General features: G+C 41.2%; 2 protein-coding genes across 4 annotated transcripts; both read right to left on the minus strand.

Annotated features, from left to right (window-relative positions):
• Positions 1-2,280: 2,280 nt before the first annotated feature.
• On the minus strand, positions 2,281-15,395 carry cep120 (centrosomal protein 120). The gene is made up of 20 exons (XM_077003511.1): positions 15,236-15,395; positions 14,125-14,281; positions 13,927-14,041; positions 13,679-13,814; positions 13,390-13,538; positions 13,087-13,284; positions 12,715-12,939; positions 12,337-12,577; positions 12,033-12,222; positions 11,794-11,943; positions 11,390-11,572; positions 11,038-11,134; positions 10,732-10,884; positions 10,497-10,586; positions 10,298-10,390; positions 9,883-10,044; positions 7,596-7,718; positions 5,789-5,887; positions 3,149-3,294; positions 2,281-2,963 (listed from the first exon to the last, which is right to left on the minus strand). Exons 1-20 carry the CDS (start codon positions 15,282-15,284, stop codon positions 2,762-2,764), a joined length of 2,958 nt encoding a protein of 985 aa, XP_076859626.1. The 5' UTR covers positions 15,285-15,395; the 3' UTR covers positions 2,281-2,761.
• A 980-nt stretch (positions 15,396-16,375) lies between these two features.
• On the minus strand, positions 16,376-24,103 carry znf608 (zinc finger protein 608). Of its 3 annotated transcripts, XM_077003513.1 has the most exons (9): positions 23,311-24,103; positions 21,875-22,010; positions 21,098-21,185; positions 18,653-20,927; positions 17,951-18,338; positions 17,699-17,838; positions 17,466-17,607; positions 17,294-17,356; positions 16,376-17,207 (listed from the first exon to the last, which is right to left on the minus strand). In XM_077003513.1, exons 1-9 carry the CDS (start codon positions 24,100-24,102, stop codon positions 17,188-17,190), a joined length of 4,044 nt encoding a protein of 1,347 aa, XP_076859628.1. In that variant the 5' UTR covers position 24,103; the 3' UTR covers positions 16,376-17,187. The 3 variants fall into 3 exon arrangements, 2 of the variants coding, with proteins under 2 accessions (XP_076859628.1, XP_076859627.1); XM_077003512.1 differs by lacking the exon at positions 16,376-17,207 and having other exon boundaries at positions 17,271-17,356; XR_013130524.1 differs by lacking the exons at positions 16,376-17,207; positions 17,294-17,356 and having other exon boundaries at positions 17,469-17,607; positions 17,699-17,866.
• Positions 24,104-24,336: the final 233 nt, after the last annotated feature.

Here is a 24,336-nt window from a genome sequence, read left to right on the forward strand (position 1 = left end):
ATGAATTTGTAAAACAAATAGTTAACATTTGAAGCATCACAGCTCTTTGCCATGGGAACTCTAACTTGTGAAAAACAACATTGCCCAAGGGCTCAACAAATGATTAGATGAAAATTATTATTTTGAAAACACAAGAGAGTGGCCCTTGGGGTTTTAACTACAATGGTTCACTTTCCTTGGAATTTCCTGCTGTTGAAAATACGAAACAGACAAAGGTCACACTTTCAGAAGCAATTAGTGATAAAACTAGAGTTTTTCTAACTTCAGTGTACAAAAAATATAATTGGAACCATGTTATGCAATGGGTAGGTCTGAGACATTCTCTTCTGTTTGTTTGCATCCAGTTTATTCACATGAAAACTGTTTCCAGAGGCCAATTCACTATGTGTTTTAGATTTACGTCCTCGCTGTGCAAATAAGGAATGGCTTTTATCTGAAATATTCTTCAGTTCCAAATATTGTGGAACCAGCTGCATGGATGTTCAGTAGACCAAGTACTGTACTGAGTCCAAAGAGTGAAACCAAAATCATAATCACCTTCAAATCGTCCTATCGTTTTGCTGGTTTGTTGCCTTGCCACATATATCATGCAAGTTCTGCATGAAGGCCATTAAATCAGTCAAGTCAAAAGTCAACAGTCGGACCACAGGGCAAGATAATAATGCTGACACTGTCTGTGTATTTACATTTTTGAGTCTAGATATGGCAGCTGATTGCACTTATACTGTCAGCATTCAGATGTCGTTTTATGTTTTTCAGTAAAAATGAACCCTGAAAATAATCAGGGAAAAAAAGTTACGATAACATCAGTCTGTACAAATGTCAAGCCTTAATGATATTGATTTAATAATGTGATGAAAAACAAAAATTTGAACACCATGTATTTAAACGGCCGGGGCAAACAGATGGTGAACATGCAAGCAAATGACTGTTTTAACTCCTTTAGTGCCAAGATAGTTTAAGACGCGGCAGTACTGTCAGACCGTCCATGAAACTAGATGAATAGCCACACCAAGTGTTAGCTTCCCTGCTGTTCAAAGCACAAATTTATAACCTGTTTTACCTTCCTGTCAGAGCAACATAGAACCAGATGAGCCAAGTCTACAGGACGCCATCAGGACTTGTTCGGGATGAACAGGTAGCATGTGCCAAGCGGAAGGGCTGAGATCAAAGCTCAGCAGCATGGCTCTGAGCTGACTGAAGTTGGTCTTCATGGTCCAGACAGATATTATTTCTACGGTCTGGACTGCAGGCTTCAATACATGTGTAGATACGGCTGCCTTTCTATCAACTGTGTAAGCTGTTGCTGACAGACTGTCCTCATAAGTGCCGTTACGGTGGTAGTGGTGGGCGTGCTACAAGTGCTGTGAACAAGCTATTTTCTCGACGTGCTAAAACAGGCTCACAGACACCATCTTGCGTGATGGGCCCCCGAGTGTGGCTCTTCATAGCCTGATAAAGATGAATTACACCGCAAGAGAATGATGAGCCGTCTTTGTGCATATGTGCATGAGTAGTTACACCATTAGAAACCTAAAGTGAGGCAAGAGGTGCTACTTATTCACAGACTGCAATGTGACCGCATGATTCTAGGGGACAATGCAAAGTTGTACATTACCTTCCATACAAGCACGACCTTCTTCTGCCTCTAGATTTTGCCCAGCTATTTTCAGTCTTTATCTTGCTGTCCAAACTTCAATTAATCTTCAAAGACAGTATCATTCTACAAAGGATGAGGCAGGTTCAGAAGAATGCACCCAGTATAACACATCATCAGCGTTCCTCTTGAGCTAAAAGCACAAAGTAAATAATCTTATTCATCTTGAAATATACATACTAGTCTGTTTCTACCTAATAGATTCCCAACAATTAGTGTGCATAAAAATATTCAGATATTTTATTGTAGCTCAACAGTATTGAGTGATGCTTTTGCTACTTCAGGTCTGCAGTGACTAATCAGACCTGATTTCAGAGAGCCTGTTTAGTTTTCCAGCAAATTTGACAGCACATCACTAATTCTGAATAAAAGCTTTAGTCAGTGTAATTAGTTTCTCACTGTATATTTATATATATATATATATATATATATATATATATATATATATATATATATATATATATATAAAAACCCCCAAAAAATAAAAATACATTTAATAGAATTTATTAGAGATTCTGAATCTGAATCCACACACCTTGCAATTTAAACAAATATATGGGAAATGTGAGGATAAGATTAGACAACATTAAGAGGCCTTTGTAAATCAAACCAAAAATTACTAGTCATGACAAAAATAATTTATTCCACAGACGAAGAAGTAAATACAAAAAGTAACAGCACATTTTGGTGAAAATATACAACAAACAAAGAGTCCATATCCTTTCTAAACTCAAGGACCATATTCTTTGAGCAAAAAAAAAAAAAATACAAAAATATTTCATTCACACACTATTTTTGAAAGATAGTGACACCTGGTGAAATTACACTCCCATTAAAACCACATGAATGGTTTCATAATGAAACCCATAAAATCTGTGCAAAGGTTTGGAGAACACATATATGCATACGCACACTCTCATATCAGACTCTAACATTACCTCAATTATTGTCAATGCCACATCATTAATTCACAAGTTATGACAACCCAAAACAGAAACACAATGAGACATTTGGTGCCACATCTGATCTTCCTTGCACTCAAGCATTGTGGTGGTTTGATGTGAGGCGTATCTGCATTAGGCACACGCAGGTCAAACAGGTGGATTATTTTGGAGCTCGGCTGCCCATGACCTCCTGGATCTGCCTGTTGAGTTCAGCTATGATACGGTCTTCGTGCGTATACACGCCGGTGCGTAGCAGTGTGTCTCTCTCCTCCAGAAGGCGACTTAGATGGTCCTCCGCGCTCTCGCTCAAGGAGACGCAGGCCGGCTCCGTCCACGTCCTCTTTTCCTCTTGTTGTTTTAGCCTGAACAGGAGGAGTGACGTGAAACTGACATACAAGGCTGACGCGAACTGCCTTATTTCAATACACTCCAGAACTGAGCTCTGCGGTGGTGGAATCAACTGAAATATTACTCTTAGTGAATGGAGAACAAACAAAACAAAGACGGCTAACGAAGGAGTTGTTCTCCACCCACGGCAGAGGCGTACCGGTTGAGCTCGTTGCGGATGTCCTGGAGTTCACGTTTTTCCTCCTTGACAGTTTCCTGCTCTTCAGCCGCCAGGTAGCGCAGCCTCATGTGCTCCAGCTCCTGCTGTTGCTGCTTCAGACGCGCCATAGCGCTCTCCTGCTCCCTCTGAACCCCAGAGAGGGGGGGGGGGGGGGAGGGGGGGAGAGGGGTGAGAGAGAGAGAGGGGTGAGAGAGAGAGAGGGGGGAGGGAGGGGGAGAGAGAGAGAGAGGTGAGAGAGAGAGAGGGGGGAGGGAGAGAGAAAGAGAGAGAAAGTGAGAGAGAGGGAAGGAGAGAGAGACAGAGAGAGGAGAGAGAGAGACAGTGAGAGAGAGGGAAGGAGAGAGGGGAAGAGAGAGAGAAAAATTCAACAACAATCATGTCAGGAAAACAAATGTTCTGATCCAACTTTATTATATGTCATTATAATTGCTTTGTGAACACTAGTGGCACGGTGACAACACAACTTTAAATCTGTTTTGTTTTCAATTAAGAAAGTTAGCGTTCGCTAATATAAAGTTCTTTAATGATAATAGCTATGTTCTGTCTCAGCTAAATGTTTTGGAAAACTAGACCACGGATAGCAGTTTAATTGAATCTGACCTTCATAACTGGCATTAAAATGCGAAACTCCTGAAATCTGACACTGAAATTGCTGTTATAGCCCTGCAGTACCATTAAGAAACCACACATCAATATTTTAGACCGTGTGCTGACAGAACAAAGCCTGTGTGAAAATTTTGCCTAAGCACTGGTCTCATATAATAGCTCAACTTGGCTTAATGTTATCACTGAAGTGATATGTTTACATATAATCTAATTTAATTTTGTGTTTTTATGAAGCATTAGAGGCCAATAATACATTTTCAGTAACCTAAATTGCAAGAAAAACAAACCCACCAAGATGTTGCCACAACCATACAGCATACGCTGGAGAAAAACGCTGAAGCAATTATCTTGGAGATTTTCTTAAGGTCCCTAGAGCTGTAGTGTTTCCTTTGCTACCTGTGGTTGATGGCTGAACGAAATATTTCCAGAGGTCTAAACTGACAGTATAAAAAAGAACGTTTGCAACACCATGCTGGTCTAACCAGGCCTTAACTAACAGTTATAAGACTTTAGCAAATTGTACACACACACACACACACACACACACACACACACACACACACACACACACACACACACACACACACACACACACACACACACACCCTTGACCTGGTGGGGTGGAGAAGGTAGGCGGCGGTTGAGTGACCAGTGAATGACCTGTGGCCTCCAGAGGGCCTCAGACACAGGACTCATTTGAGAGGAGAAGACTGCCAGACTACAGCTCAACTTCAGTTTTTTGCTGCGCACTGATCTGACGAGAACAGGACAAGCACCTGGGGGACTTCAGGGTTCCAGTTTTGTCAGGTCTTCAAACTGACAAAGAAATGCCAAAGTAGTTCGAAACAAACATGAAGTGAGAAGTCAAAGATCTTGTGCATTATGCACCAAGACGACGAGGTCCTTGGACAGGAATGTCCACTGGGCTAAAGACGATCACCACAGATGTTCTTTTGCTCGTGTCCCAAGTATCTTTGATTCACATTTTCTAACTTCTGTCATGAGCAAACATGAATTATCCAAGTCAAGGTATAGCACAAACTCAAAATAATATGACTCCACAAGTGGATTTTGCTAAATTGGCTTGTGAATTAAAACTCGGGAGAAAACGCAAGTCTCAAACTTTCATATACTAATCTTTCAACAACTAAACGATGTTCAAATGGTAATACACAGGCTAATGCTTAAAATAATAGAAACCTGATTTATAGCTCTTTTTCATATTAGGTTATAGACTCCTTCGTGGACCATAAATCAACTAATGTTTTCTTAACATATATCTGGCACTTAAAGAGAATGGAAAAAAGAAGAGGGGAAAAAAAGAGCACTCAGACTTTCCAGCTGCACTTCGTCTTTAACAGTTATTAGCAAGGCCTGATAAGCTCTTTGCGTCTGCTCTGTTTACACTGGTATTAGTCCTTTACAAGGTTGACTTCAGAAGGAGTCCAATGTTTCAAAGCAAATACCACAAGCTAGTGACGGGCTTACTGTTTCTCAGTGTGCGCGCGGTGGAAGTTTTCTTCTTGAAAAGTACAATTTACATCTGGTTTACACACAATAACAACTGTCAGATTTTTTTTTTTCCTGCGTTGGTTTTGCCTACCAGGCATGAGTACTCATGCGGGACACAAAATCCGCCCGTTTCCTTTTGTTTGTGATCCACGGCTACGTTGAGGGACACGTAGTATCTCTTACACTGTAGCTCCCCCTGATTACGTGCATGTCATAATCAGTGTACCATCAAAACAGCTCATGTATAAGGAGGAAAAATAAAAGTACTGGGGTGTATAAACAACTGGAGCTTCTTGAAATGCAAACCAGCCTAAGCAAGCACAAGCGAATCAACACACAACTGCAGCTCTTCTGCCACTTCACACACATCTAGTGATGCTTCCCCTGCCTAGCGCTTAAAATCCTAGTGACTTACATTAACCAACTGGTCCAGCCGCATTCGAATGGTCTTGCTCTGATACTGAAGAACAGGTCTTGGGATGGATATTGATGGTGCCTCACCTGCTTAAATTTGGCCAGTTCCTTCAGAGCTCGTCCCCACTGCTGTTTGTAATGGAGTTTGGATTTTGTTGTTGATTCCAACTTCCGTTCCAGTTCCGCCTTGGAATGAATAAAGTGCCAAGAAGTAGTTTTTATACCCCTGCTCCCACTGTTTAAGGAATTTTGCGCCCTAAAATTTACATTTCAAAAAGACTGTCTACTCACACTGACAGAAGTTATGAAAACCAACACTTCAAGTAAACTTACATACATAAGGAATTCATTACACAACCCTAAAATGAACAACTCATGTATAAATTGGGCATTTACTAATGCAGTCATCTATATGTGAATAACATCACCATCAAAACATTATTTCATTTAAATAAACAAAAGTATTACCCAATTAAGGAGCATGGAATTGTGTTTACACTAGAGATGGCACGACACCAATCTTTTCTGCACTGTTCCAATTCTGATATCTTGCATTTGAATGTCGAATTGCCCAATCTCAATACCAATTTATTTCTTCATTAAAAACTATTTTGGAGCTGTGGTTGTTGTTTAGGTGTAATTTAAGATTGCTGGTGAATTCTTTGTGTGTGAGATGTATTGTGTATGCTATATTTCTATTATTGTATATGCGATATTTAATTTTTCATATATGAAGATAAAAAAAGATTGTTTCCTTTCTTAATGTTACAGTGTCTCTGAGTGAGGTGGTGATATTTGTTGCCTTGGTCATCATCACTGTTCAGTATGACTGCCTCAGTCACCGACTCCTTAAAGTTTCACTCTAGTTCATATGCATGGGGTTTTCTCAATACTGAATGCAACTCCAACATCAGCTTCACATTGACCTTATAATCCCATTTCTTGTGAATCTCAGCTGTAAAACTCCCTCCACCCCCCACACACCAGGCGCTGAGTTAGCAGACAGAGACGGGCTACTGGTGTGTGTCTCTCTTCAGTCAACCTCCGCTTAAAACCAGTGGAAATGGAACATGATCACTACAAGGTGGTTATTCTATATATAAAATGAAATCTAAACTTGAATTACCTTAAATGAACTTATTCTGCACCTTCTGATTCACATTTCCCAGTCCTTAAAAATCAGCAGGCAGTTTTTCCTTCCATTGTTTAAACTACAGCCATAGTATTTGAGTATTTAACTTCATGAATTAAAAAGGAAGCTTTACTAAATCCTCTCCATGATTCTCTCACTTCTGCCGTTCCTGTCGGGTTTCTGCTTTCTTTTCCCTTACCCTCAACTTTCTTTAATTCACAGGCAACTTGTAAACAACGTTGTTGGGTTTTTTAAATAAAGAAACTCATCAATGAATAAATCGTTGTTGGGTGGGGATTTGTGGCACTGAACTGCTATGGTGATATTTTATTTTGTTTAAATGCTCTCAACAGAGGGTAGATACCCTGCTCCTCACAATGGGGATCAAAACTACATGATAGCACTGAAAGTCATCAGGTGATTGCGAGTGCATGGATATGTGCATTTGAACATAAATTAATTGTTAATGTGAGGGAAAACTCTACAGTGTAGAATAAGCTGTTCTTGAGCTAATGGGCTGTTATCACATGACCCGTGGAACACTGTTACAAACCACCACTGTGCTATTTTAAGGCTGGATTAGTGAGCATATTGGATGGGTTTCCATAAAAGAATTTCTCACGATATCAGAGTTTTTTTGTTCCGATTGTGATACGTGGTGTTGGGTCGGTGCCATCTCTGCTCAACACTGAAGAAAAACGTACATGCCAAAAAGTTCTACAGCAAAATGCTGATGAATGTTTTATTCCTGTGTTTGCTAACCTTCTCTAATCTGAGGAGATTAATCTCAGACTGTAAGCGGATTTCAGGACGGGTGTTCTGCTGGTCTCGATACTGTTCAAAGTCTTTTTCCAGTTGCTTGTATTTCTTTTCAGCATCTAACATCTATTGAATGGAACAGACAAACATACAATTTAATACATTAAAATGTCATTTTTTATTGTAGTGAGATTATGTAAAAAATATGAGGCTCAAACTTGGATCACTTGTTAATATTTAATATGACACTGTCAAATTCCAGCTTTCTGATGCAGGACAAATATGATTCATGACTTTTTTTAAAAATCTGGCCAAACAATGTGGGTAGAATACATGTTATTGAGCCTCACTGTGCCGATTCACAGGAAACGAATGCTTTAGAAAACATAAAAACATAGATGTGATGCAAAATGAATCTCCTGCATTCAGTGTCAATTTTAGACAAGCACACTGAAGTTTCTTCTCACAGCAGCAATGCTTATGAATCTTATTTGTGATTTTGCGGACTGTCTAACCCGAAGTGCTTGGAGAACAAATCTAGCCACAGCCTCTGATAATGCACATGTCTCTTGTGGTCAGTCCGGGACTACAGCAGAGTGTGATAAGATAAGCATTGCAGCCTCACAGTGTCTTTACTGACCAAAGAATCCACAACACTGACCAGACTTGCACCATCATCAAATTAAATCTGGAATTAAAATCCAGAGCAAATGTTAATAATAGATTTTTTATGGGTAAATCTACTTACTGGTGATAATGCTACAACCAGTAACTGACTGAGATCCAATGAAAAATGGATGAGCAAAGATGAAATGTATTCAAAAAAAAAAAAAAACTGCAAATTGCCACACGTTTTGTGGGAGTGCCAAAGAAAGGCCTCTATACAGAGCCTCAAACTTATGTGGTATATGGGCTAATTGGTGCACCAGCACACTGGCACTAGATAGTGCTCAGACGCTTGCATCAAACCAACTTCCTCTATACATGAAGAGCAAAGGGGCATCGTTCATTTTGTTCACAGTCAGTTTCCAAGCTGAAATAACCTCGTAACATTGTGGTGTTTTTTAAGTTCTTACTTCTACACATGGACAGCAGTTTTCACTGCTTACACGACTCTTCACACTTCCCAGCGCGAGGCAAACGCCCACCTCTCCGTTAACGAGGTACTGCTCCAGCAAACACTCAAGAGCTGAAAGGCTTCAAGAGTGTAAGACAGCTTCCAATGTAACTAAAACCCCTACGAGCTCTCTCCATTCTAGTCTTCCCTTTCTGACACAAACCAGACACGGCAAAGAAACCCAACAGACACAAAGCCTGGTATTCTGAGACGAGGCGAGGAGTGGCCAGGGGAAAAGGCGGGGGGAGGACCGGGGCCTGATAAGCTGGTTAGAGTGTGCCGACACAGGACAAATGTATGTTTACACGTTCCTGACACGGGAGGGGAGACAAGATATAAAGCCATGTGGCAGCCTCAGCCGAAGATCTCTCATCGCAAAAGGCCCTTCTCTTTTTCGCATGTCAGAAACCTACTTTGCTTGATTTGTTAGAGCCGGGGCCGGTCCAGATGTTCTCTAGGAAAAAAAAAAATGAGCCGGCAGACTGAACTATTTCAGTAGGTGGGCTGTCTGCGCAAAGGATGATGGGAGAGACTGGCCAAGACGCGAGGCGTTTCTTTGGATTAAAAAAAGCCCAGAGAAATATAGTCATAAAGGAAAATCATCCAACAAGTCTGACATGAGATTTGAAAGTCAGTCAAGCATAAAAAAATAATTATTGGTCAGGTAGTTAATTAGATCAGTGATATGTGGTCAAGTTAACAGAATCTATAGTAAAAATAGAGAGTCAAAGTTTGCCAACGCTGTCATGGGTATGACAGTAAATGAGTCTTTCGAATATGATGCAAATGAAAAGGTCCTAATTAAAAATCAAGAATTCAAGCTGGGATTTTCCTAAATAAATACTACATGCAGATTATCTATTGATGCAAATTCTAAAAGCTAAACAACAGCAACCAAACACAGAGTAGCAAACTGAAACAATTAGTCTGATGGTAAATTCACTCCCTTCTTGAGTTAATGTATGGATGCTCATTACTAGGACAGTACCCTGCAGCCCTTAGGATGCCCGGCCAGTCTGCAGCAGTGCTTAGACTTGTCCTTCATTTAAAAGAGCCAGGAGGGGGAGGGGTGATCTTACGCCCCACTGACCTGAAGGTCAACATTCTCTAACCACGCTGCTCTTTCTAGTAGGGCAAACACTGACCTTGCTGCACCACATCCGTCGCGCCTACCTGCTGTTGATGCCTAGCAAGGTCCTCCTCGATCTGCCTGACCTTTGACCTCTCCAGTTCCACCTGGTGAGCGCAGTCTTCCCGCAAACGACGGCCGCTATCCTGCAGCTCGCGCATGCTGAACTCATGTTCCATGCGCATCTCCCTCTGTAGTCTCTGGGTCTATACACACACACACACACACGCACACACGCACGCGCACACACGCACGCGCACACACGCACGCGCACACACCAGCCATTAATGCATCTATACTTTTTGCCTGTCTATATTAAATTAAGTACGGGGTTTTTAATTCAAGTAACACTTGAAGTTCAAAAAGACCAGTTCAAAGAGTGTGGGCACACACATAACTCATTTGTTCATATTAATATTTTGATCTCCAACGTCAAAATGGCTGTGCTCTTTAACTGACCTCCATCTCTGCATGAGCAAGAGTCTTCTCTCTCTTTTCCAGATCAGCTAGTGTCTTCTGCAGCTGCTCCTCCAGCAGGTTATACTCCATCTCCTGTGGAAGAGTTAGATTTGAACAAATATACAAATGGTTCAAGCAGATATAAAATGGTCAAAGTGCCTTTTCTGGCTGAAGTCTAACGCAGCCGTGTTGTTAATACCTTCTTCTTAACAAGTGCTTCTCGTTCTCGTTCCCTCTTCTTCCACTCCTCCGCCAGAGCCTGCATGTGGCTCAGTTCCTTCTGCTTCAACTAGAGACACCAAACTCACTTCAGTCTCCAGCTCACTTCAACACACGCAGAGTTGAGGCCTGGACTTGACTTTGATTGTGGTTTCAATATAAAAACAAAGTTTGCTTTAGAGTGCAGGAGACAAAGACATAAAAAAGGAGGTGACCTGGTTATCGAACAGATCCTCCTGCATCTCCTTCCACATCTCCAGCTCCAGGGCTGCCCTGTACTCCAGGGTCTCCCGGGGCTTGGACGCCACCTCCACCTCGCTGTGAGGCTGAAGAGCAGCCGCTGTCTTCTGCTGCACCTGATTACCACTCTGTCACAGCCACGCATCAGGCACATCACAACATCTTTATTTTATATTCGCTCTGGGAGGTATTCACTGCAAATCAATCAGGTGTGGGGCTTATATGAATGAGGAGATTCATGTTAAATTATGGGTTATTCACAAACGTTAGGCATGTTTTACCTGAGAAGATTCAGAAATGAGGATGTCTTGTGATTTTACTAGACCCATATCTTCGAGAACGGTCACGTAGCTCAGATCAGCCACCTTCTCGTTTGATCTACATAAAGACAAAATCAAATCTGATATCAGTGCCTGAAAACTGACTGCAAAACGTGTACCAGTTATTCTTAAGCATTACCACAAGGAAAACTGGAACTTAAAACAATCCATGAACGGCTGTGTTCAGGAATGATAAAATACTGTATGCCTGCCATCTACAGGTATATTTTTGGAACTGCACCTGAGACACCCCAATGACTTAAATGCTGTAGTGTGGCAAAAAATAAAAGGATGAAGGTAAAATAGTACAAACCCCTGTGCTTTCACAACAGGTAACCTCCCTGACCAAGTCTGTCTCCAGTGCTGCTGGCCAGACGAGCCAAGGAACCGGGTCTTCTCGGAGGTGAGCAGGTGGGACAGCTGAATGCTGGCTGTACCAATTAGGAAGTCTCTGGAACTGGGGTCCCGATGCCACATCTCCACTACCAATGGGACTCTGGAGGGACCACAAAACACAGATTTTTTTCCCCGTTATTTCCTAAGATATTAGTTATTTAAAATGGTAGTTAAAGCTAAAAGCATCAATTTGGCATGAGGACAATTCCATCCTGTCTCCTTATTACACATTGATTTATTATGTTTTAAAGCCTATCATGCATTTCAGGCACATTGTGCAATATAATGCGAAACTAAAAAGACACGTGGGCATGAATTCACCTCAGAAATGTCTCTTGGAGCTGGTTGGGCAGTGCAGCAAAATCAAAGGCACAGTAGGACTGAGGCAGGAACACCTCCGTGTTCTTCTTCACCTCCACCGCAGGATTCGTCATGATCGGGGCTGCGCTCCCAAAGAACTGGTAGGCATATCTAGTTTTGGAAGACATAAAAACTTTACTAAACATTGATTATTGGAAGAAGCACACACCACTTGTCATTGTGCTCAAGACAGACAGTACCTCAGTGTGCAGGTCACAGGGAAGCCCACGTTGAGATCCCGGACGCTGCGCAGGTCCATGGAGAAGCAATAATGGTGCGCTGAGGCTGGAATGGCAACTTTGGGGGCAGACACGGACAGAGAGGATGCTGGGACGTCTGCTTCACTCTCTAGTGGCCCATTTCCAGGAGGAGCCACAGGCAATCCTGCAACTACAAGATTATTAGAGATGTTACAACCAATGTATAAGCAGCTCAGATTTCTCAGTTGTCACCTTAAAATACCTCATGCATACAGTGCCTGATCAAATGGCATGAGGATCTTACCTGGCAACTCTGGCTGGGCGTGTCTTGTGTCATCAGGCAGACTCTCTGCCTCACTCTCCGACTGTTGGTGGTCAGGTGAGGGGGTCCGAGACTTCTGTGGCTGACCGAGTGGTCTGTGTGGAAGGCTGGGGCTACTGGGTTTCGACGTAGCCACGGCTGGTTCAGGACTGGTATCCACAGGAGGACCCTTCTTTACTGGAGTCTTGAGCCCATTTCCGTGGGAAGCATGCGGATCTGGAAGCTTATAAGAAAGTGATGGTATACACTGTTGGTTATGAAAAGTACTATAAAGTTCATTTAAAAAGAAACAAAACAAAAAATATTTATTGCGACCTTTCAACTCCTGGTCAAACCCTATGACCTATGCCCTGCGTGTACCTCATCTGTGACTTCCTCTCTTCTCAGAGTTACCGCCACCCCGACTGTTGGCTGCAAATCCACAGGGACAGACTGAAGGTTCTGCCTGGTCCGATTCGTGGGCCTCATGACAAATGCTCCCTCTATAGTGGCTGCCCGCTTGGCAAGGTCTGTGATGTTCTTTGCCAGAGCAGCCAGAGATATCTCAGTGCTGCCTAGGGACTGCTTCCCACAGCAAAGATGGACCTGTACATTAAAACAAATACAGGGATTTAAACGAGAGCAAAATGTAGGCTGAAATATTATTCACACAGGAGCAAGCAGGAAGGAGAAAGTACTTTTATAACAGTGACCAGGAAAACCCTAATGACAGTAAAAGCTCTAGTGTTTTACCAGAAGGTTCTGCTGCTGGCTGAGAAAGACCCGCAGTATCTTGTCATTACTGCGGATACGAACTGAAGCTCGTTCAGGTTCAAAGTTTGGGCTGATTAGATTTTGGAAGGGTTCACTGGTGACATCATTGCCCAGAAGAGAGTAGAAGAAGAAGAACTCTGAGCCTTCACTGGACAGCTTTGTCGAACTAGAAATAAGCTAAAGTATACAAAAAAGATTTTTTTTTTCCATTTTCTCTTGAGTAAGAGACAAAGACCAATAAAACTCATGACAGTGTATAACATTTTAATGACCAAGTCTTACCTGCTCCAGTTTGGTAGCAAAGGCAACAGTAACCGACAAAACAAACATGTCCTTGCAAAGATCTGCTGGCCCAATCTGATGGTATCCTTCGTCTTCATTTAGAACGGCCTCCAATTTAACTGACTCCAATTTTGCCAATATAGGAGAACCTACAGCACATTTTGGAATTGTAATAATTATTACATTGTATTATACACCATCTCTGTTGTATTAAGGTATGGTCAAACCAAAGGATGAAACATCATGTGGACAAATTCCTGGCTGAGACCGTCAGAGCTGGCAAATGTACCTGGTCTTGGTGGGGCTTTTTTGGCCTTAAACTGATCGGGTGGCTCTTTGGTGTCACTCTCCAAAACCATGCTCAATAACAGAGCTGGCTTCCGCTTGGTGTACTTACTACTCAGCAGGGGATACCATTTGGGAGGCTGTAAGAACATTTAATTAGATGTATAAATTAAATGTAAACCTTCATAAACCTTTGATAAAGAAAAAAACATTTAGGTGTACTCATCCAAAATAGTGCTACACAGAGCTTACTTGTTTAACCTCCTGCACCGATCTGAGGTCCAAGACAATATATCCAACACATTTCTTTGCAGAGGTATTTGAATCAATTGTAAAGCACTGTAACTTGATGGGTGTCCGCTGGAGTCTGCAAAAATAAATACCTACATTTTGAGCAAATAAAAACAGAGCTAAATAAGGTTAAGCACAAACATGGTTAAAAATGCCAACCTGTGCTGGTGAAGAGTTTTGCGATCGATCTCCCATGCCAGCTCTGTAGAGAACTGTGGCTGTTCCGTGTGTGCTACAGGGTCTGTCTCCAGCTGTTCACCATCAAACTTAGCTTGTACCACCAAAGTGTGTTGCTGGCTCTTGGGGAAGTGACGACCTAAATCAAGTACATAAACAACAGTAATGAAAATGTTCATACAATACCACTGTCACTATTATTTGGTTTTAAGGTTCTTATTGTTTTCAGGATGGAAATTCATTTTGCTATCTGCACAAAGAAGCAGTCTGCACAACAAACGCATATCATACAACATGAGCAACTACATACACTTCACAAACACAAGTGCATTTACACAAACACACACACACACACACACACACACACACACACACACACACACACACACACACACACCGAATAAACCCACCATTCACTAAGCCTTCACACAGTCTACATGTATTTTTCTTGAATACATAATGGCTTATTCAAGTAGAGAATTTGCTGACAACAAAGACTGCCACAGTCTGCTGTCTACCGTTATGCCTAAAAATCTGGCCCCGTGATGAATGCTTCGGTTTCTTAAACTGTATTTATCACAACTGTATTTATCTCAACACCAGGAAGAAAATGCTAGTATAGATATCTAGCCAATTATTCCTAACATTAAAGCCTGTGTAAGATTTAGCTAATAAGGTTAATCAATGTTAGGCACCAAACAAAGAAAGTAAAAACATCTTTACATGTGGCCACTGACGTCCCCAACACAAGCAGTCTCCCAGAGCCCAGCTGTCTTTGTTAGCTGCTTTAGCCTGGATACAGCAGCTGCTCAAACTGACACTTGTTGGGTAGTAACCAAACTTACTGCTTAGCTAGCCACACAGTTAGCTAGCTGAATTAACACTCTCCCTGTCTAGTGACATTTTTAACAGTGTGAACTTTAACTGAACTGCGAAATTCGCGACATTTACGTGGCACATTTTCTTCGCAAGCCTTTAAAACTCATTAGCATCACACATGAACCTTTGCAAAATGAAGCAGATTAGCTGGCTTAGCTAACTTTCACTCACGTCTGCAGATAAGCCAACTAAATAGCGAAATAAGCTAACGTACCTTCCAGAATAGAAACGACAATAAGCAGTTGGTCGAGTTTTGAAGCCATTACATGCAAAGACGCAAAAATTAATGTTATCTAGCAAATATTTTATTCATAGTTGTATGACTGCGCTGACTGCCTACGCTGCGGACGCAGCTGTAATGTTTACCGCTTTGGTTCAACTGAAACTCAGTTCAATCTGTGGCGCTACACTGAGGTCATAGTTGTGCGTGAGCGCCCCCTGCAGGTACGGACGTGCAAATAGAAATGATTGGTGGTCCAAAACATTAGGCTATTTACTGTAATGTGTTCATTATTTGCTTTTTTTTGTGTATTCATTTTTTGCTTTTGATTGTTGTCCCCTTTTAGAGGTTTTTTTGTCTTGAAGCAGCAACTTTTCGTCCTGTAGTCATGCTCATAACTTTGTTTCTGTAAAACAAAATAAAACTTTTCTTGAATTGACGGAATATTTTGTAACATTCCTAAGTGCTGAACGTTTGGGTGTCTATGGACTTCACGCGTTAGATTTCTGTGTGCAGGGTACGGTGGACTGTTAGGACTGGATCGGCTACCTGTCCTCCCACCAGCAGAACGAGACCGACAGTTTGGAGTGAGCTGGCTTTCCATGAATCGATTATTTGATTATTCCTTATATTTATATTTAATGTTTTGGTGATTAAAACGTTAATTCACATTACAGATTTCTAGATCAAAATGGTCAGCTCTGTTGGCTAGCTAGCTAGGTTATATGGTTTTAATTTTGTGTCTTGTAGTGTTATTTTCCTCCCTTCATAAATCCTCCTTTTGGGGGGTGTGATGCCCTCCTTTTAAAGTGCCCATACATGGGTTTTGCTGCATATTTCATGTATCCATAATTCTCATGACTCATACAGTAATGAGTGTGGGTGCTTGCTGCAACTGCGCAATTATGGAGCAGTGTTCTCAATATTGTATTTTGTGTAGTATTCATGTTGTACTGTTCTCTTTATATTTTGTTGTTTTTGTGAAATGCTCAAACTACCAATATCTTTGCATATGAACTGGATACCCTAAAATGTACAAATATGCTTCTACATTCTACAGTCCAGGTCAATGCAACACGAATAATGAAGAAATATACAAACAACCTTTACTTTTTATTTGTATTGACAAATGTGTTAAGGCAAGAACAGTATAAAAAGGAACTGTAATTTCATGATACTGTATAGTTGACATCAAGAAAAACTGACAGTAAGGACAAACCAAACTACAACACTGACTTGTATTTCCAAAGATGTACTTGTAAACATATTTAGGTAATGTAGCACTACTCGAGTAACCAAAAGGACTACTTTTGCCATGTATTTGTGGTGAGATAGACAACCATACATTGCACCGAAAATGACTGTACATAAGCTAGTAATAACTGCTGTTAAGATGTTTTTAGCTATGTACAAAATGTACATCACAATAATACTATATGACATGTTGATTAATTCATTTTACTTAATATGATACAATTGATTAATGGCTCTGGCTAATAACAGTATATTCATGTTAATAGGTTAATGCAGACAGATCCACCATACAGTCACTTGTAATCTACTGCAAGTCATCCTTTACCACATAGAGGTCATGAAATATCAAATACATTCAATATTATGGTACACAACAATACATGTGCATACAACTATCTAGATGCAGCCATTTACAGGCGAAATCCTATTACAGAAAGGTTTACATGTCTTTTATTACAGGCACCCAAAAAGCAAATATCCTATTTTGCAAAGCCTTTTCTCACCATCTCATTACCATTACATACCTATACATCATTCAATATTATAAGCACTGCATGTTTCCTTTAATATTACATTCATTATTTTAAAAAAATGAAAGTAGTTTCTGCCTCCCATGGAGGCAATGAATAACACCATGGAATTGATGTCTATGAATCTGTTTGTGAGCCAGGAACGTTTTGTTTGGACTCAACTCACATCTTCCCATCATTCTCTGCAATTGAAAAACAAATAATCAGTATTCACAAATTTTTTAGTGAACAAATTGAGCCTATTTCTATGCATTAAGGCCATACATACCACAGGAAGTGGTTTGTGTCGTTGCAACTTGCTGACTGGCAACCAGTGCTGCTGTACTCAGACCTTTAAAGATTACACGGGGAAACCAAGTATTAGCTTGAGGGATTTTTCTATATGTGGCAACCAGTTATTATTCTTCTGGCAGTGAGGTTCATTTAGATTTTCTTTTTACCTTGAAATGGGTCATACTGCCCTGACACAAGAGTGTAACTCATGCCCAGATGAGTGTGATGATGCGTGTGAAGGTGGTGTGCGAATGGAACAGTGTCTCTCTCTGTCTCCCTGTCCTCATCTGGAGAACCCCGCTCTCCAGGCTGAAAGAAAAAAAAAAAAACAACTCTGGGTAAAGCGTCATTTCCCTGAGGCATAAGGCTGTGTGATTAGGAGCCACCAAAAGACCCTTACCACAGGAGATTTGCCATGGCATGAATGGTTGTGATGTGGGAGAAGCTCCAGGCCTGTGGGGTCAGTAACTGGTTTGCTGTTCTGGTTTCCATCTGGGTCCTCTCTGCCAGCTGTCTTCCCATACAGAGGGTAATGGAAACCTGACGAACACCAAACTGACTGAATGATCTAGTTGTGAAGAATATAAAAGATCCATGGGCAAAGAGAGTATTTTGGGGAACTGTTTCAGGCGGCGCTGTTTAACAGTATTACCTGGATAGTTGTGCACCAGGGCTGGTGACATCACTCTAAAGGAAGCGTTGTTGGTCTCACACAGGTGTAGGTATGGGTAAGGGTGCTGGTACTGAATGTACGACTGTTGAGAAGATGACACCGCCGCTCTTGCACTCTGTGAGTCTTCAGACGTCTCTGTAGGCATCTCCTCCAGGTCTGCTCTGGAGTTCTCCTCCATGTCCTCTGAAGGTGTCTCACACTTTATATTTTGAAGTTCAGCATCCAGTCTGGGCTCTGGCTCAGGAGGAACATGCCAGTCTTTCACCTTGTCTGGGCAAATTTCCTGAGAGACCTTGTTTACCTCTTGATTTTGCTGCTTCACATATTTGGACTGAAATGGGTGGCTCCAGGGCTGTGATTCTGAAGCCTAAACCCAGAGGAACATCTATCGTCAAACAGTTTAGGGTCTTGAAACCAATGGAATCATTTATGTGCATGGGAGGTCCGTTGTCATACAACAGGAATGGTTAGTTGTGAGGGACAAATGAGAAAGTCTGACAACTTGAAATCAACATTAGTTACATCATTAAAAAAGAAGAATACAATATTACAATATTAAATGTTATATTTAATTTATAATTTAAAACAGCCTTTGGATTGTAACCCCTAAATCAGACATGTCTAAAACAGTATGTTTACATACATATTTTTAGAAAATGCATAGGAATGTCAAAGACTTACATTCAGATATGTTACATTTGTGTCCATATTTGTTTTTGTATTTTGACTTTCTGGGTTGAAGTCTTCAGACTCCTGGTTATCCCCCTGGTCTTTTGTCATTGATATAAGAGAAGACTTCACTTGTGGCTGCTGAAGTGATAACTGCTTATCTAGTTCTACATAAATGAAACCAGGTTTTGCACAGCTGATTTTTACTGAGTTTGGTCCCTTATGAATGGCCGTCGATGATGTCATCATCTGCTTTGTGTCCTCTTTTATTCGCTCTTTCTGCTCAGATCCACGTCTGCCTTGACTTCTGTTCTGTTTGCTGTATTGCACGTCATCACAGCATGTTTCATTCTGCTGCCTGTGGGTGTTTGGAACTATCAGAACCTTCTGGTCTATGCTGACATTTCGAGTGTACTGTCCGTAGTACAGCGATTGCGCTAAAGCAGTCTGTGTTTGGGTCATAGCTAATTGATGCTGTGACTGGGAAGTGGAATCATTATTTGACTCTGAGTTCTTCAGGTCCTCGTTTAGCTCTCTTACATCCTCCTTAGTTCTACTGTAAGGTGTGGCTACCTTAAGGTACGCAGCAGGGTTGCTTTGCCCAGAATGCATGTAGCCTGGAAGACCATATGTTTCATATCCATGGCTGTGAGTTGATGGCTGCGCCTCTTTAACCAGCGCTGTAGCGACAGGAGTAACTGTGCAGGGAATTTTGGCATTTATATTACCATTTAGACTGGAGTCAGGAGCTGAGTTTCTCCTGGATCTTGAATTCAATCCACCATCCTCAGCTGCATCTGATATGTCTGAGTATGCCGGACTGTTGGTTTTAGTAGTATTGCTGTCTCCATTTGATAGGGTGCCAGAATCCATTCTTGTGGAGCTCCCGATGGATGGACTGGGTGCATTGTCAGTGAACGTGTACACCTTGTCGGCTTCAGCTCTGATACTCGCCATTCGACTCTCCTGCGTTTCACTTGGACCATTACCCACTTCTTGTTTGCTCAGATGTTCTTTCAGCAGACTAACGGGAAAGTCTTTCATGCATTTCGTGTCGTCTGCCTTTGTGAACGCAGGATCAGTCTTTGGACTTCTGGGGTCTTTACAGTTTCTGTCCTTTAATCTGTGCTTGTCTTTTCTCTTGCTTTCTTTATTCAGGACTATGGTAGCGTTTGTCATATTTACTTGAGCAACAATGTCCAACTTTGGCTTGATAGGTTTCAGCGTGAGGTTCTTAGCCTTTGTGAGAGCAACAGTTGGTGAAGGTTGATATGAGGAAATGTCTGTGACTTTCGGAGGAAATGTTGAGGGAATTGCAATAAGCTTTGGGGGTGCAGGTGTAGTAGCAATAAATCTGTTGGTCCTAGCTTTGGCTGAACACCTTTCAGTAATGCCATTTTCTTTTTTGAGTTCTCTCTTATCAATGGCACCCTCAGCTTCAAGCTTGGGCATCTCTACAGTTGAGTTCCGTTCAGTGATGAGGCAGTTCTCAAGGACCACAGACATGTTTGAAATAAGTGGCAGGTTGCTAAGGTCATCAATAGGACCCTCTTTGCCTACCACATTCCTCCGTGGCTTAGAGTTTGCTGTGGGACTGTGTTCAATGTTGAGCAATAGCTTTCTGTTCTTTGGAGATCCGCCTGAATTGAGCTTATACATGGTTCTTGGCTTCTTGCAAATAATATCAAGATTCTCGTTGGAGTCAAAGGCCACGTTGTTGAGTGATTCGTCATAATCGGAAAGCCTGTCCTCACTCTCAGCCTCAAACTCCTGTTTGCTGTCACTGTCCAAGTGTGCATGTGATTGGTGATAGCGCAGTCCATTTATATGCTTGTATTTCTTATTACAGTTAGGGTGCGGGCAGTCAATTAACATCGGAGAGGCGCATACTTGGTCCAGAAATGCTGGATCTGATTTCCCCTGTGGAGTTGAAGGAGCGCTCCTGGACTTGGCACGTATTCTTTTCCCATTTCCATTTCTAACATCCTCTGAAACTAAGCTCAAATCTAGATCAGCTGGGCCTTTGTTTTTCCTTTTGCCACATATAAGCGGATTTGACTTAATGTCCTCCACTGAATAGTACGGAGGAGTCCTACAGGTGCTAAGATTTAAACTTCCTCTCCGGCCTTTGTTACCAATGCCCACACCTCGCCGTTTATGTGTTAGTCCTCTTATCTTGGAGACACCAGGGTCTACGACAGGCTGGTCTGACACTGCCAGTCTCATGCGTTTACCACGTCCACGCCCACATGGCATTTCAGAATCACTCATAGGAGACTCACAAAACCTAGTGAATGATAGCAGTGAGACATAAGGATATTTGCATACACCATTAAACCATAAAACCATATTTAACATTTGTTTGATCTTACTTCAGGCCTAACAAATTGTACGGAGGGTAGTTATCATATAAGAGATTACATGACATTTTAAACACATGAATAAAAGTGGAATTACCGAGGCGGGGCCCAGTCATGCTTGGTGCAGTCTAAGAGGGTCCCCACATAAGTCCTTTTTCTCCATGTAACATTCACCACAAGAACCCCTGAAGTCATGCAGTCAGACAAAAATAATCATTTGCTATGTTATAAAAACCTTCATATATATATAACCCCCGAATTTGCTGTTTAGTCTAATAAATAATAGCAAACTATTAATGCAAAATGTAATAATACAACTTTTTGGTGTATATTGCTGTTGTTATGTGTGTTGCTGTAGATACAATGTGAATAATTTATAATATATTAATATATGTGTTTCTATTATGTGCTTGATTTCAGCTATGGTTGTAAGGTGGTGTTCTGCAAGTTTAATTTGCTTAATCAATATGCAGCCAGTGTCTCCACTTCCTTCAAATGCTCACACTTTAGTAGGTGATTCAGTCTCCCGCCTGCTTTACAAATGGAGCCCTATGGTTCTGGTGGCTTACGGCAGAAGTCCATCACACCTTCCCGTGTATCATGTATTTCTGATACACGTCTAAACTATTGATCCACAAATCACCTTCATTTCATCTTTATTCACAATAAGCCTAAGCTGTAAAAATAACCTCTGAACAACAAACATTAGAGATTTGCCAGGGAAAAAAAAAACAGATGTTTCTTATTGCTTTGCAAAAAAAAATGTTGATGTAGTCTTTATCACTTTATACTCTTATCTGTTATTTTTTAAATCAAAGGCTCATAATTGCCTGACATCTTGATAGGGCTATGAAGCGCATTAACTCAGGCTTACCCTCCTCTGTTTCATGCCATACGATCCCTTCCAGATTCACACTTGTTCCTGGCTGACAGGGCTCCATGTAGTTTGTCTCAATGGTTCTTTCAGCCTCTTGTGTGTTGGTCCCCACTGACCTGGTTTTTATACTTAACTGATAAGACGGGAAAGAGGAGAACAGGGACGCCATGCATATTGAAATACACCTCATTAAAAGACACACCAACGATGATGTCAGTCACTCACTGTGTATCATTGCAGTTAGTTTGAACAAACAAACTCGAATTTTGTTGTGAGACTTTAGTGTTAAACCATATCTGTTTATTGCCTAACGTGAAATATTACAAGCATCTTAATAGGTAATTCACTGAACTAATTCTGCTGCAGGCCATATCTTTATAAGTGATTGCTTACACCCTTATTATACCCATATCATATACAATGTGGCAGTGCTAGTATATGCCAATAAAAAGCAATCACAAAACAATTTGTGCTTTTGCAGAATGTTTTTGTTTTAAACCTAATAGCCTAAAATGTTTATAAGTCTTACAAAAATTAAGAGATAAATTTTAATAATGTAAAATAAATGTCACCACAATGTAAACATCCAGTATAATGGCAATAGAGAGGCATGGACTGGCCAGAAGGGGGGTGTTTCTCTCCATATTTAAACAATGAAGACAACATGAAATCATATCACAGCTTCAAATAAACACCATGCCTTTGTCACAATGAGAAGGAGGGCTTCTGCTTAGGTCTCCAATAGCAACAGTCACCAAGAAATTCAAAAGGGGTGTCTAACAAAATACAAAGGAAATGGCTGACAACAATGGAATACCTTAAAGACATGTATTTATAATCAGTGAATCAGTGAACAGTTGTTCCTTTATCTTGTCAGACAAAGTGACAGAGGTTGTCTTGGGTTTTACTTCCAGGAATAACTGAATGATGCAGGAACACACTTGACACTGGCATACGCCATTCTCTCTATTTGCTTATGATAGGTCCTTGATTGCAGTTTACACACACACACACACACACACACACATGCTCACGCACACACACACACACACGCTCACGCGCGCGCACACACATACACACACACACACACACACACACACACACACACACACACACACACACACACACACATCTTTACCTTCATTTACACCCTGCAGCATTTTTCATTCCCATTTGCTCATTTAAACAGATACTCTAAAGTACTAACAATTATCAAATATTTTATACTGATATCTTGTATATATCACGTTTTACATTATTGTGCAGTATTTAGCATGTCGATCACTCTGATCGATAGTCAATAATCAGATTGGACGCACAGTATACATTTTAAGTCTTAAGATTACGAATTATCAATAAATGAATGACATTAATGATGATCAATTGGATCAGGGAAACGAAATCATTCTAAAACAGCAGACAGGATATCTTACCGTTTTGTGAGTGTGTTCTGGTGAGCAGGTTTCTTCAGCCTTTTCAACAACAATAGCACTACCCCTTATCCCAGCGTCCATTCCGCCCCTCTTGATGTCTCCCAATCCGTTGTCTCCACAATAGCATGGATTCTCTTTCCTTCCGAAAGCGCAAGCATTCTCTGGTATCGGGCCGAATTCAAAGCCTGTTGGTACATCACTATGCTTATCTTTCCGTGTCCGGACAGAATCCTTCTCCTTTTTCAGTCCTTTGCCTTGATTTTTACCTTTCTTCCCTTCTTTGCCTTTGGCGCAAGAAACGGTTACATCACTTGTGTCGGGGTTGCTGTTCCCTTGGTCCGGTGCTGAATTCATTTCAAATGCCTCTCTGGGGCGTCCTTCAGCCTCCCGTCGTTTACCAACGCATACTTTCGCAATTCCAGTCAGTGTGTCAAGCGAGGGGAATTTATCACTGTCATTCGAAGAATTTCGCTTTTTCTCTTTGAATTTCTTCGCGTCTTTGCAGAAATTTCCTCGGGCAACAGCAGGCGGTGCGGAGGGACTTGTGAGGCCATCTAATACAGCGGCTGCGTTTGCACAATTGTACGCCAGATCCTCACAACCCTCCACGGTGCTTTTTATGCTCAAAATACGATTCATCTCTAATTTCTGTCGATCCTTTTCCAAATCAGCATCCAGGTCAATTATTAGATTACCAACCCCAATCTCCCAATCATCACCACTGTCGTAGGTATCAACTCCGTTTGGCTTAATACTCTGTTCAACAGAGGAAGTGACTGACATTCTCCACATAGGATTTCTGACAGAAACGGTGATGAATCCTAAATCAAGAGGATGGGAGGGTATTAATGACTCAATTGTTTAATGGAAAAACGAACCATGGTACACAAAATTTCTTTGACATAACTGACTCAGGGTCTTATTTGTGTTTGATGCATTTCAGATTAAGGACTATCCCACTCGTTTAAAGTTATCAACATAAATCAGAGACTATTTATAGATCTGAATAAAAAGATTACAATGTAA

Source organism: Brachyhypopomus gauderio, chromosome 4 (assembly GCF_052324685.1).
Source record: "Brachyhypopomus gauderio isolate BG-103 chromosome 4, BGAUD_0.2, whole genome shotgun sequence".
In the NCBI taxonomy this organism is placed as follows: domain Eukaryota; kingdom Metazoa; phylum Chordata; class Actinopteri; order Gymnotiformes; family Hypopomidae; genus Brachyhypopomus; species Brachyhypopomus gauderio.

Bases quoted from the DNA above. Each gene is read 5' to 3' on its own strand.
- cep120 (XM_077003511.1), bottom strand. From the start codon at position 15,284: ATGGCTTCAAAACTCGACCAACTGCTTATTGTCGTTTCTATTCTGGAA. The intron at 12,578-12,714 runs GTACACGCAGGG...CTTTCTTATAAG, and splicing joins GAGAGGAAGTCACAGATGAG to CTTCCAGATCCGCATGCTTC. The intron at 10,885-11,037 runs GTAAAACATGCC...TGGCTGTGACAG, and splicing joins TCATTTCTGAATCTTCTCAG to AGTGGTAATCAGGTGCAGCA.
- znf608 (XM_077003512.1), bottom strand. From the start codon at position 24,102: ATGTGGAGAATGTCAGTCACTTCCTCTGTTGAACAGAGTATTAAGCCA. The intron at 22,011-23,310 runs GTAAGATATCCT...CCGTCTTATCAG, and splicing joins CAGAACACACTCACAAAACG to TTAAGTATAAAAACCAGGTC. The intron at 18,339-18,652 runs GTAAGTCTTTGA...CTCTGGGTTTAG, and splicing joins CAAATGTAACATATCTGAAT to GCTTCAGAATCACAGCCCTG.